This window comes from Acanthisitta chloris, unplaced genomic scaffold, assembly GCF_000695815.1.
Source record: "Acanthisitta chloris isolate BGI_N310 unplaced genomic scaffold, ASM69581v1 scaffold32824, whole genome shotgun sequence".
NCBI classification, from domain to species: Eukaryota; Metazoa; Chordata; class Aves; order Passeriformes; family Acanthisittidae; genus Acanthisitta; species Acanthisitta chloris.
Window position 1 is genome coordinate 9,050 of NW_008668169.1, and position 13,565 is coordinate 22,614.

The 13,565-nt window shown below is 41.0% G+C and overlaps 2 protein-coding genes across 2 annotated transcripts in view; one reads left to right on the forward strand and one right to left on the reverse strand.

Annotated features, from left to right (window-relative positions):
* PDZK1 (PDZ domain containing 1) overlaps positions 1 to 2,440 on the forward strand; it is a 9,397-nt gene extending 6,957 nt beyond the window's left edge. The window contains exons 8-10 of the mRNA XM_009072793.1: positions 212 to 304; positions 1,073 to 1,372; positions 2,363 to 2,440. Of these exons, the coding sequence (XP_009071041.1) occupies positions 212 to 304; positions 1,073 to 1,372; positions 2,363 to 2,440 (471 nt within the window). The remainder of the gene's footprint in view (positions 1 to 211; positions 305 to 1,072; positions 1,373 to 2,362) is intronic.
* A 1,489-nt stretch (positions 2,441 to 3,929) lies between these two features.
* The window catches only part of LOC103800417 (Golgi pH regulator), a 14,605-nt gene continuing 4,969 nt past the window's right edge, over positions 3,930 to 13,565 (reverse strand). The window contains exons 5-13 of the mRNA XM_009072792.1: positions 11,882 to 12,002; positions 11,500 to 11,580; positions 8,241 to 8,350; positions 6,696 to 6,784; positions 6,214 to 6,306; positions 5,767 to 5,862; positions 5,127 to 5,216; positions 4,465 to 4,530; positions 3,930 to 4,311 (exon numbers count right to left, since the gene is read on the reverse strand). Of these exons, the coding sequence (XP_009071040.1) occupies positions 4,105 to 4,311; positions 4,465 to 4,530; positions 5,127 to 5,216; positions 5,767 to 5,862; positions 6,214 to 6,306; positions 6,696 to 6,784; positions 8,241 to 8,350; positions 11,500 to 11,580; positions 11,882 to 12,002 (953 nt within the window). The 3' untranslated portion in view covers positions 3,930 to 4,104. The remainder of the gene's footprint in view (positions 4,312 to 4,464; positions 4,531 to 5,126; positions 5,217 to 5,766; positions 5,863 to 6,213; positions 6,307 to 6,695; positions 6,785 to 8,240; positions 8,351 to 11,499; positions 11,581 to 11,881; positions 12,003 to 13,565) is intronic.

Sequence of the window (13,565 nt, forward strand, 5' to 3'; positions counted from 1 at the left end):
GCAGAAAGTGCAAGCCAAGAATCTGCAAGATGGTGAAAGGGCCCAGTGGATTTGGCTTCAGTTTAAACATGATCAAGAACAAGCCTGGACTGTTCATCAATGAGGTACTAATGAAGAATGAGGAGCAAGGAAAAGCTCAAGTAGTCTGTCAGTCAGCTTCCTCCCTTCCATCCTGTAAATAAATACAAGCCACAAAAAGTATCTTCCCCAGTGCGCTCAAATCTGCAAGATGGTGAAAGGGCCCAGTGGATTTGGCTTCAGTTTAAACATGATCAAGAACAAGCCTGGACTGTTCATCAATGAGGTACTAATGAAGAATGAGGAGCAAGGAAAAGCTCAAGTAGTCTGTCAGTCAGCTTCCTCCCTTCCATCCTGTAAATAAATACAAGCCACAAAAAGTATCTTCCCCAGTGCGCTCAGAAAAAAGATAGAATGGTTTAAGTCAGATTGACATTGCTGGCCAAAGATAAAAAAATCAGCACCAGACAACATTCCTCATTCTGTTAGAAGTCTAGAGGGAATGGGAGTACAGTTTTTGCAGAAATTTTGCTTTCATTCATGAGGGTGGCATGGCTAAAATTAGTATTTAAATAGATTTTTTTTGACTGTAGAACATCGTAATTATAGGAGACACCACTGCCCTACTCTACCCCTGCTTCTCTGAATTCCACAGCTGGTAAAAGTCAAACTTCAGCTTTCTTGAGATGTTCCACTGATTTACTAAGGAATGTGCAAAATGTAGTAACGTTAACTTTAAAGTTATTGGACAGAAACCTGCAAATAGTAAGAAAATTGGTTTTCCACCAGTTTTCATGATTCTACTGTGCCACATTTCTATAATGAAAGTCTATCAAAATCAAGTTGCATTTTAAATCTCAAACTGATGGGCTCCATGTTTATGATATCAAGGCCCACTGCCTTTTCCTATTCATTCCGGCTCCGCACATCTCCCTCATGCTTATTTTAGCATGCTGTAAGGAAAGCAGTAACACAGTAGTCTAGCTAACCCTCAGTTGTTAATGCATCTTTCCAAGTTTTATGCCAACATCGTGCTTTGAATTTGCTTCTGCAGGTACAAAACCAGGGGCCAGCTGACAGAGCAGGTGTAGAAAACAACGACTTTTTGGTGGAAGTGAACGGAGTGAACGTGAGCAATGAAACCTACGAAAAAGTGGTGGCAAGAATCCAAAATAGTGGTGACAGACTAACACTACTGGTGTGTAGTAAAGATGCTTACAGATACTTCCAGAGCCAGAACATTCCCATCACAGCCTCAATGGCAGATCCAATCCATGACACTTCTGAACCTCCTGTTTATACAGAAAACCATCCATCAGAGCCAGAGAGGAACTCACCTGAACCAAGAGAAAGGGTGAGTAACAATTCATTAAGCAGATGCTGAAGGATCACACAGGGGATGAGAATAGAACTTTTTTTCAGTTAGCAAGTTTTCCTGAGCTAGGATTTTTACAAGTTAGTACAAAGGAAGTTCCTAATTACCATTGTTTACGATAATTAACTCTTCCTTTCCTCACACATAATACAGGTGAGTGTCTTTAATGCAAGATTAAATTACATAAAGAATGCACATACAGGAGATTTTATGGAACAAGATAATCCAAATGTGGTAGTCCTTAATGAGGATGGGAAACAGGCAATACAATTGTGAAAGTATGGGAAAAACTGCTTAAATACACCAAAAACATAAATGACTTTTGGGAAAATCAGGTGAAATATTTCAAAATGGAACATTTTGGAGAAGCAACAGCAACTGAGAGGTTATGAGGACATTTTCTAGGAAATGAGCTGATTTTAAATTATTTTACTCACTTCATACCATTAGAAAGAATCTGAAGTACAACAGAAGCCAGAAGACTAGGAAGGTATTTCTGCTTGAATCGATCATTTTTAAACCTCTGTGCAGTCAGCCTTAAATATTTAAATGCCTATTTTTTCTGACCATGTAAAAGAGATGAGATAGACAAAGAAGAATAAGGCCAATACTGTTTCCCATTCATTTTTCATTAGCCTTGTCTGCAAATGTCCAGCTGCAAGTTTTTTCAAACATTTCTTAGTCCTTAAGCTGCATTTTGCAGATCTGAAATCAGCACCACTTTCGTGTCCAAATTCAGCAGGTATGGGAATTCAACAACAGGAACCCTCTATTGAACAAATTTCTCTCTAAATGTACTTAACCACAATAGCTCTTCAACAACAAAAATTATATTTGTTGGTTCATTCTGCCACCTAAACAAGCATGTGATTAGTGCAGATGAAAACAGGAGTCTTTCATAATGCTGCAGACTATCAAGCATGTTTACAAACTGAAAATAATCAGAACGTATTTGTTACTCCTCTGCAGGCAAGCTCATCCTCCTCTTCACAATCAGCTGCCTCCACAAGTGCTGACGGTTACAACAGTGATGACACAAAGTTGTGAGGAGACAATCTGTGCCAAGAACAAGAAACAAACCTTCCAAATATTTTTTCTTCAGTTATTCTTTGCTACTACACCTCCCAGAACTTGACTGTTCCAAGGAGTGCCATAGCTGTAAAGGACTGCAATCTCTTGCTGAAATACACTTCAGTGTAACTTGTACCCAGTTAACATCCTGCAGCTGTGCTCCACTGGCTTTCTGCCTTGAGAAGCAGGCAGTCACTTACTTCTGAAAAGCCTTAAATAACTAGAACTATATAAATAAGTACACTGCAGCAGAGGGCAGAAATGTTTTATAGATTCATAAGCATCTTAGCCTTTTAAGGATAAGCTCTTAATAAAGAGCAACTGATTTCTCCCCAACTCCCAGGAGAGGCAGCTCTCCCCCTAATCCAAGTCCATCAACTCGATCTCTGTTGCAACTCTCTGCTATACTTACAGCAGTACAACTGCTGTGAAATGGCATAAGCCAACATACTCTGTGCATTATGCTCCTTTTCCCTGCTAACATTGCAGAAATTTCTTCCAACCATAACCCTAACCCTAACCCTAACCCTAACCATTAAGCTAACTTCATAACTCAAGACATTTCAGCACTATTCTCTCTCCTCTGCATACAGCTGTGGATCAGTAGTTAGAACAGAGTACATAATTCAGTCATGCACCCCAAAGTCAACACTGCACCATCCTGAATGTGACACAAATGGTTCTGTTATACTGGTGCTGTATACTTTGCCTCCTTGCTGTACACCAAAGCCAGCACAGAAATAAAATATTTAGAGTGGCCATTTCCCCATCCACCTCAGGTCTTACCCTTACCACCTCTGATTTATATTCCAGGACAATTATAAAGCCAAAAAAGCCTAGGAGAATGGCTATGGGAACCTACTAGTTACATTAATAAAATTTGTAACATATAATGTAAACGAGGCATAGCTGTGGTCTGTGACTTCACACTGAACTCTAGCAAAGAGGAATCCAAAACCTCAGTTTCATTTATTGCAGGGAGAGAACAGAAAGTTCAGACTCAGCAGGAGAAAGCTAATCTCCAGCTCCTAGAAACAGTAGGTACTATACACACCAGAATACACTTCATACAGAAATGGATTGAAATTCTCTCCACTCTACTTCAGCCAGACAACAAATCCTAACCACCTTCTAAGCTCACTTCCAGCCAAATCTTTGGGACTGACAAAAAAAACAAAACAACTGTGATGCTTGCATGAGATATTACAAAAGCTTATTTAATTCCACAAACTCAAACATTCACTTCCAGAACTGCTGTCCTCTGAATGCCAATTATGAGTTGACTTTCAAAAGAAAAATCACATTTCCATGGTGCCTTCTACGAAGATGTTCTAACAGTAAGAGGTGTTCCCTCAGACAGATTACCACCTGAGTTCTGATGTCCCTGGACAGTGGTGCACCAAGGACTGCCCTTAGTGCTTGGCAATGAATGAACTGTCTCACATTCATTCAGTACATGCACCCCCTTCCAGCTGTGGTGCCTTAACAAAACCACCACAGAGTTTGATGATGACATGTGTGGAGGTTCAAAGAGCTGGAACACACAGAATAGTCCTGGCTCTCTTCAGGTTTTGCAGTCCACAGGAGTTGCAGCAGTGCAGTTGAAAGGACAGAAGGCAGTGCATGACTGCAGTTCTGACTCAGAGAGTCATGTGCTTCTCTGGGGCTTGTTTGTGTGCTAAATAGAGAAAGAGGATACTGGACAGAGCACTAACTAGGAATATCACATCAAACCAACGATGATAGAAGTTGAACTGGAGCTCTCCCAAGACTTCTGTAATGATGATGCGGTACTCCGGAGGCATACTCATCCGGATCAGGAGCACTGATGACACAAAGTACATGCCCTGTAAATTCAAACACGGAAAGCAGCTGTTATTTCACCATTGGCTGTATGGCTGACAGAGATCAGCACACAGAGGTTATGTGTATATGTACACACACAGGTATGTCTGCATGCACAAACGTATATAGGAGTGCTCATGGCTCTACATACTCACCATTATCTGTGCTAAAAGCAGGACAATAACATTAGAGGATTTGCTGCTTGAAATGGCATAGAAGAACTAGGGGAGAAAAAAAAAGCATTGGAAATAAGCAGTCAGGTAAGTCTGATGTGCCTTAGGAGAGCATGAAAAGTACATACCATTCAACACTCTTGCACTTAAAAACACAATAAAAAGCATAAAAAACTCTAGAAGCCTACATGTACTCTACTTTCATAAACCTGCAGTCTTAGTCTTAAACATAGATCTCCCACAGCCAGCTGTGCTATGTGGTAAAGGTCACAAAACAATGGAGAAGTTTAAGCTTAGGTACCCAAGGCCAAGCCAAGACAGTAAGTCACAGGTCCCTTCAGTTAATGCCTTTCCAGTCCCACCAGCAGCTCAAATCAAGCAACCCAAATTCTTTTAATCACCATCTCATCAACCTTACCAATAAGCCTTGACTACAGTATTATTTTGAACCCTTGCTTATATTTAACATCTCTTCCTGACAGTAAATAACTAAGACCGAGTGGGGAGATATCCTGCAAAAGGTATTTTTCCTACCTTCCTCCCTCTGCAAGTATTCAGACATTTAAACATAAAAGTATTTTGAAAGTTGAAGATCTGATTACAGCTTTCCAGGTCTAAAAGCACGTAAGAGTCCTGGTTCTTACCTTTGTAAGTGTGATTAACAAGCCTCTAATAGAGGTAACAATGATTATTCCAACAAGAATAAAAGAAATATGCTGAGACCAGAATTTGACCTGTATCAACAAGAAGAAAACAGTTAAAACTTTAATGTTAACCTCATTTACAGCACACTGTATAGCTGCCAATTTTTCAGGGTCTTTGTATGTCCTAATTGCACAGATATCCATTGTAGATAGGTTTATATAACAGGTATTTTACAAATACATTAGCAATTTACACACACAATAATAACAGATTTGACCAACCACAAAGAACCTTGTATTCACAGGGGTATATCTGAAAAGTGTAAATAACAGAACACTATTTGCATGAGCAATCAAAACTACCCTCTAGCTGAACATATTAATCCAAGCAAGTTGTCTAATGTGCTTCCACTTCCCCAAAACAAGCAAATCACTGTCTCTCTGGCAAGACCACATTACTATCCCAGCATAAAATCAGTGTGAAAGCATCACTCATGGTGCATTTTCCCTTCCTCCTCAGTAAGTCAAAAGCCAAAGACACATTCTCATACTTCTATTACTTTCTCCCTAAGAGCAGTATGATTTTGGTTAGATAAGATATGAACTGCTGAAAAGGCTGTAAGAATAAATAAAGGCTCACATCAAACTGGATTCCCAGGTAATTTACAGTGATCTCAATTCCTCTTGTGACTGGATCGGTCTTACCCACACGGTCAAATACAATATTGATGGTTGCCTGCAAGAGAGAGAGATTTACAACCCAAACAAAAGACAAAAGCACGTCTCTGTCACACATGAGACACATGCATGAGTCCTATGTTGTATCACCAAGGAAAAGGGCAGGGGGTGGCCAGATTCTCCAAGAAGGTGAAAAATGCACACATGTAAGAATTGCTTGTCTAATGCTCTATACAAAAACATGTATCCAGAGCTTTATTTCAACCAAGGGCAGTTTCTTTCAGAATTCCCAGAAGAAGGATTTGAAGGAACTGGAACATTACTTAATGAACTGCATGTATTGCATAATCTATGCAGTACAGAGACATTTACATACATCCACATAAAACACAATAAAACAGTTACATACCATGAAGATTTTCCAGACACAATAGATGGAGAAAAAATAGCCCAAAAAGTTAAAGTATTTTCCCTGAAAAGTTTTGGAATACTCTATTCTCTCCTGGAAATACAAAAGGAGGGAGAGGGAGTAGAACACACAAAATGTATGTCATTTCCACAATCACCCACAACATAAACCTTTAACAGAGCACCAATAACAGCAAACACAGCTCTACCCTTCTACACCTTTTCATTCTAATGTTTCTGAACTCCTAAGTTTTAATTCACAAGTTTCTGAATGGCTACAGGGACATGGGGCAGACTCCAGGATGTACCTGAACTGGAATGAAATTGTCATCTAGACCTTAAGTTAAAAAAAACCCCCAGATCCTCACTTCACTACATTACAACATTTACCTATTGAACAAATTTCAATTTTTCATACCATACATTCTCTTTCAAACTACTCTGACTTCCCAACACCTATCTGGGCAGTTATTTCTTGTGTACCTTTGTTGCATGCAAGTCAGCAGTTTCCAGAAAAAGCTGTCGACTCAATTCTTCTAGGGCATCCACTTCTTGCTGGATAAGGGACAGATCTGGCAAACCAGCATAGTCAAGGCTATAACACATCACAAATTCTTAACTAAAAACAAAAATTCCCCACCTTCAGCCCAAGGGACACATCTAATGATTTGATCACTTTTTTGACCTAGATCAGCTTTTTGCTTCAGTCTTCATGCTCCTTTATTAATCCTACACCCAGAGAAACCTCATGGATATACATATATATATATATATATTGCACAATACTCCAGTTTAAGAAGGCAGTCAGAACCCAGTATTTAGGCAGTCATGCAACAAACTCTGTATTTCTCTGCCCTTTATTTCTCACACATCACAGAATAGAACCAGAGCTCTCAAAGACTGCTGCTCCACTTTGATCAGTGTCCCTTGTCACTCTCACATCATCTTCATAAACAAAACTGCTGAGTAACTGCTCCAAGAGATTAGTGATTACTATGAAGAGTCTTGTCAAATAGCCAAATTCCGATTTTAACAGCTAGTGGGAAAGGAGAGGAAGAAGATTCCTCAGACTTAAACATGCAAACTGCACACTTCAAGTGGTCTGGCAGAAATCATTGGTAAGTAACTTTAAGTTAGAGAAGTACAGGCCCTAGTATTTCCCAACAGATTCCTTCTATCCCTTTCTCCTGGGCAGAACACCTTCTGTTCACCTTTCTATCCACCTTTTTGTCATACTCTTAACTCTCGTATCCGGGATGTGATGGGATAGACAGCTGCAATGGGACACCACAAAGATGATTAGAGGGCTGGAGCACCTCTCCTAGAAAAACGGGCTGAGAGAGGTGGAGTTGTTCAGCACGGAGAAGAGAAAGCTCCAGGGAGACCTTCAAGCGGCTTTCAGTACCTAAAGGAGCCCAAAAGAAAGCTGGAGAGGGACTTTTGACAACGGCATGTAATGATAGGACAAGGGGAAATGGCTTCTAACTGGAAGAGAGCAGGTTTCAATTGGATATTATGAAGAAAATCTTTACTGTGAGGATGGTGATGCACTGGAACAGGTTGCCCAGAGAAGCTGTGGATGCCCCATCCCTGGAATTGTTCAGGGCCAGGTAGGATGAGGCCCTGAGCAACCTGGCCTAGTGGAAGGTGTCTGTGACAGTGGCAGGGGGTTGGAACTAAATGATCCTTAAGGTCCCTTCCAGGCCAAACCATTCTGTGATTCTAAGATAAGTGTGAACATCTGTCCTATGATCTGCTGTACACCTCAACCATGGTGATGCAACAGCACATTTACAAAGCAGGGCAGCAGCACAGAACATCTGTCTGTGTCACAGTAAAGCTATGTGTCCAAGCCCTGGGCAAAAAGTCAGCACAGTTCTAGAGAGCAAACTTCCCAGGAGACAATAGGATTGAAATGTGTTGAAATATAAATGCTTTGTAACTGCCCCAACTAAGACTCTACCTTTCAAAACAAAGAAAGCTGGATCCAGCTCCCAAGGCAGGTGTCAACACGCAGATGAAGGATACTTTCACTGCCTGGAACAGATGTTGTCACGCTTTTTATCATTCCCCAGAAGCCAGTGGGTTTGTTATGCACTTCTCCTCTCTGGAACATTGTCCTGTGAGCCACTGCTATCCTGAAAGAACAAAAAATACAAGTCCTTAGAAATAATGTATTTTTTTAAAAAAATCAAAACAGGAAAAAAGAAAAACAAATCCACCAGTTTCTTAGAAGACACTGTTAAACTAAATTCACTGCAAACAGATGCCCCCTTCTTTTTTGCCCTAAGCACCAATCTTGCTACATAAAATTATCCTGATTAGCTCTGGAGTAGAGCCCAGATCTAATCAAGCAAGATTCAGTGAGATATTTCCCAAGACTTCCATTCAGGATCCTGTTTCAATCCTTAAAGGGATTTACACCCTGTTAAAAATAAGAATATAAATGGATTTCTCAGACTCATGATTAATTGCTTTCCTTTCCTCAAACACATGACTGTATTATCTCAAGTTCAGGAACTGGAAGACTTCTAACACTCCTTCCTACCCTTGAACACCTCTTCTTTATCGCTGCACATCCTCCTCCCCCGAGGCCTGTGAGGACTGGATGGTATGCACAGCACTCTCTGACATGCTGTCACTCACTACTGGGCTGCATGACAAGCTGTTATGAAGCAGAAACACACAAATCCATTATTGGATTGAACCACTGGATGCTTCAGGCAATCTGAACGTGACTCCTAAAGCTAATTCCAACACTGCAGCAGCACCTGCATATCGTCCCTCACACTCCCATGTGCACCACAGCATAATCCCCGTGAGCACTGTTGGCTTCTGGCCTCATTCCCTCACATTTCTCTCCATTGAAATTTGTGAGCAAGTTATCTACTCCTAAGCTGAAAAACTATTCACAGGATTGTGAAGGTGATCTGTGGTTCAACAGCCTTTGAGCCCTTTCTTGTAGCTGCAGTCAGTGTTGCTGCATTTGGCACTGAGCCCTCTTCAAGTTGTTGAAAAAACATGTAATAAAAAGAAATTTTAAAAAATTATTCCTCTCTCACTCCAGCAAAAAATAACCACCCTTGGGGCACCCCACATAAAAGCACATATGGCCACACACTACAAATAACACAGATCTTAGAACAATCCAATTCATCCTGATAGCTGCCAAATGTAAGAAATTCATTTTTCATCCTTGCTTTCTTCCCAGTACCCAATTCACATGTTCCATCCCAAATGATCCATAGCATTGCAGCAAAACTGCAGCAGTGTCAAGGTGAAGCACAACATTCTAAGTATACAAAGGCAAGTACTTTCTTCTGAGAGGTGACAGGGATCTCTGTATCTAACTGGTAGTCAGGGATTCTGGAGACCTCACAGAAAGGATCCACAGGCAAAGCACACACACTCTGCCTGTGTGGATATCTGATATATCTATGTCAGACAGACTGATCTGACTCTAACATGAAGCAAAATGAAGCAATGGTGTCACAGAGCCTAGACATTTCCAACCTGAGGCTTAGTTATGTCATACCTGCAAGGATGACTACAAAGAACCAGACAACCTTAGAAGTGAGTTTCCATAACTTCCTTCTCAGGAAGGAGAAAATAATAATTCCTGTGCAAAAAGCATCAGGAAAAACAACTTCAACAACTATCTCCTACTGACTAGGAAGCTATCGGTAGTACTGGAAAGGTGGCCAGAAAGTAACTGACGATTTATTGAACTGCAGCATTTACCCTACACTGTAAAATATTGCTATTTCTGCTTATTCTGGCAAATTATTTGGTTTTCATTTGGACTGATACATATCTAACTATTTCAAGTCTGCTTCATATGAGCAAACAGTTCAATTATACAAGCCACTGCCCCCTGTCAAAGCAAAAAGAGAACAAAATCTACAGACCTCAAGCTTCTGCTATTTCTTGCACATTTCTGAGACTACATAATTTTGGGGTTTGTTTTGGGTTCTTTTGGTTGGTTTGGTTTTTTAATACAAATATATGACCTTCATTATAATTCCCAAGTGATTAATACAAGATACATGGCCCTTCGTAATGGTTAGAAAGTTGCTATATTCAGATTTCCTGGCCATAGAAAAGCAAGAAAGTGCCAGTCAGTTACAAGTCCCAGACACCCTTACTTTTACTGCAGCATCACTCTCCCTGGACCAGAGGTCCAAAAACACTGTACAAAACAAAAGAGCACAGAGTCAGAAGCAGCACCACACTATCTTTTAACTCCAAAGCCAGTATTTTAGTATGCCTCCAGTCAATTAAATCAATTCAACCTGAGCAATTAAATTCTTTATTTACTATCTCACTCATAACCACAAATACTGAGTCAACAGTTGTTCACCACTTTACATTTTCAAAGAGGAAGAAGGAAGTTATAGTTAACTACACTTTCATCTGCTAACACTGATCAGCAGATACACATACCGGTGACAAATTCAGCGAGGTTAGTCTATCTAAAAGCTCCCTTGCATACATTAAAACATCGTATTAAAACATTTAGGGGACTACTGTAAGACTTCAGACAGTCAAACCTTCAAAATGACTATAGTAATTGTATTTATTCTGCAAAATCAGCAAGGCATGCAATATATAATCTGTAACAGCAGACAAAAATCTTTTCAGTGTAAATGAAATTACATGGTTTCCAGAAGTACTTTTTTTGCTTGGAGTACATGGAATAAGCTAAGCCACCAAAAAGCAGAGTTCTGATGGCAGGTTTGTGTACTACACTATACTCACACTAGCAGTGTTTTGCAATTCTGCAAAACTTAACTGATGTAAATGTTGCCATTGGCAAGAACACAGCTGTGTCCACACCAGCCCACTGCCCTGCTTCAGCTTTCATCAGGAACCACCAGATCCAGACAGCAGGAGGGCACTCTGCATGTATGAACCCATTCCTGTCCTGAAACCACCACTAAGAGCCAGCTGCAGTGGCATACAGGTTGCTGACTCAGCAGAAGAGAAAGATGCTCATTTAACAGACTAGCTATGCTGCCATCAGAGAGTTACAAATTGTCTTGGAAACCTAATCGGGGCTACTGCAGTCAGAAAGGGCACTATTGAGTACAAATGTCTGAGAAAAAAAACAGTCATGTATCAGGCCAGAACAAAACATCACACAGCTCAACCTAATTCAATCACCTGTTTCACTGGAATACATAGCCCTGAAAGGATGAACGATTTTGGTCATTTCAAGAACCATCTTGTAACATACTGACTGAAAATCACTGAAACAAATCATTTCATGCTACTGTTGCCTTCTCACCTTTTTTTCTTGCTAACGATCATGTCCATAGTCTGAAGGAGTCGTCGCTCCAGAGCCAGAATATCTGCATCTGTCACATTCCTGCAAAACAAAGACGCCCAGTTAGGCCTCCTATCCCATTTCAGAAGAGATGTGCACATGCCCATGAAACAAAGGAGAGAGAAGCATGTATAAAAAGACTATGCTTCAGCAATGGATATGGTTCTAGCATGCAGACATGGCAATAGTCATGATTATAGTAATGAAATATTGATTGAATGAAATATCGATGCATAGTCATGAAAAATTCAGGAAAAAAGTAACAAACTTGAAACAATGCCTCAGAAAAAGCAAAAGAATAATCTCAAAAAGCTGGACAAATATTTCACAAGGTTGCAGTTACCTGAGAAAGTAGGACATGTAAGTGTATGGACAATTGACAGCCCCAAATCCTGACAGCAAAGCCATGAGTGTCACCCCAATCACACCAACACGGCTGATGAGCTGTTCTATAGACAGGATTCCTGAGAGAGGAAAAATAAGGCATTAGTAACCTTGCTCTCTTCACTCTGAGCCACACTTGGTGCCTTCATAACACAATACAGAGCTGCTTAATGAGTCCAAATGCCTTCCCACTGCAATGACCACAGGTAACAGGAGTACAGACGACTATGAAAAGAAAAGGGGTAGGAAGTCTCCGTCAGAAATCACATTACCCTATGAGAAACAGGGACAGGAAACTCTAGCTATGAAGAAACTGGAGAGGACAAAGAGTCAATATTTTACTTCTAAATTAATAAAACATTAATGGTTGCCTTTTGCTGAGGTGGCAACTGAGATTGTACACCAGATACTCTAGGGGAGGCATCTTCTACAAAGACACTTCTGCAATACCAGGATTAGAGATACCAAACCAGCTGGTCCTGGCAAACTGGCCTAAAAACGTCTGAACCACAGAGGGGAAGCCCTACCCTGTCAATTGTCATTAGAAGTAACCCCTCCAGATCAGATTCAATTTGTGCTTGTAGAACAGTGGAGTTCTGACAGCAGGGGAAGCTTCTGCTGCTCCTGGCTGTTCAGGATTCATCTGGTTGACACACATATATGTTGTTGAGGTGAATGCCAACAAGGTATTTCACCTGAGCACCAAGTGGTCTCTTAAAACATGTAATTCAGCATGAACATTGAGCTTGTGCTGTATCCAACATCAAGCATTTATTCTTAAACACAGACCTCAACCTGTCTTCTCAGGATACAGTGCCATGTGCTAGTAAACAGCACTCACTTTTTAGGCAGCTAGTTATAGAGCAGCTGCCACACACAGCACATTTGGAGCTTACACGATTGCAAAGCTGAGATGGCCAAGCGCCAGGCCACATTTCATGCTTCAGAGAAGTGGAATAAATGATGAAAACAAGGCAAAAAGACTTCACAAAGGGAAACAGAGACACACAGTCATGTGCAGCTGCCCAGAGATTTACACGAGCTACAGAATGTGCTACAATACACTGGCCTTTTGCCCCACACACTGTCAGACTGCAGCAGCTAAAACAGAGGTGCCTTCAAAATGACATGACATTCCTCTGGTTAGAGCAATGCTTCCCCATAACACTCACAGAAACCCACCTGTGATCAGGTCAGATAAAATGAATGTTTTACCAACTCAGATAAGGTCAGAACTTTATTACAATACTTGTATGCAATGAAGCATAACCTTCCTTCTACTGTGAGCTCCCAAACTCAGGTCTATTAAATAAGCTGCAGACCAGGGGAGCCCTCAATCCATGGTGCACTTCCCAGCTGCAGGACACTGCCACCACCATCCTCAGACAAGGCACCCTGACACAGGATGCTAGTGCAGGTACTTGAAAGGGTCTCACTAGTCAGCACTATCCATGCAAGTGAGCAGGATGGGGCACACTGAGAAAGACACTGCAGGTGGTATACTGCAGCATGAGAGCTCACTAAAATGGCCACCTATACATCTCCCTCTGCAGCAGGATCCCACCTGTCTGAACTGGGCCACTGCTACCTGATGAAACCTGCAGCAGCCTTGTCCGTGCATGCAGGACAGCATCACACCAGCA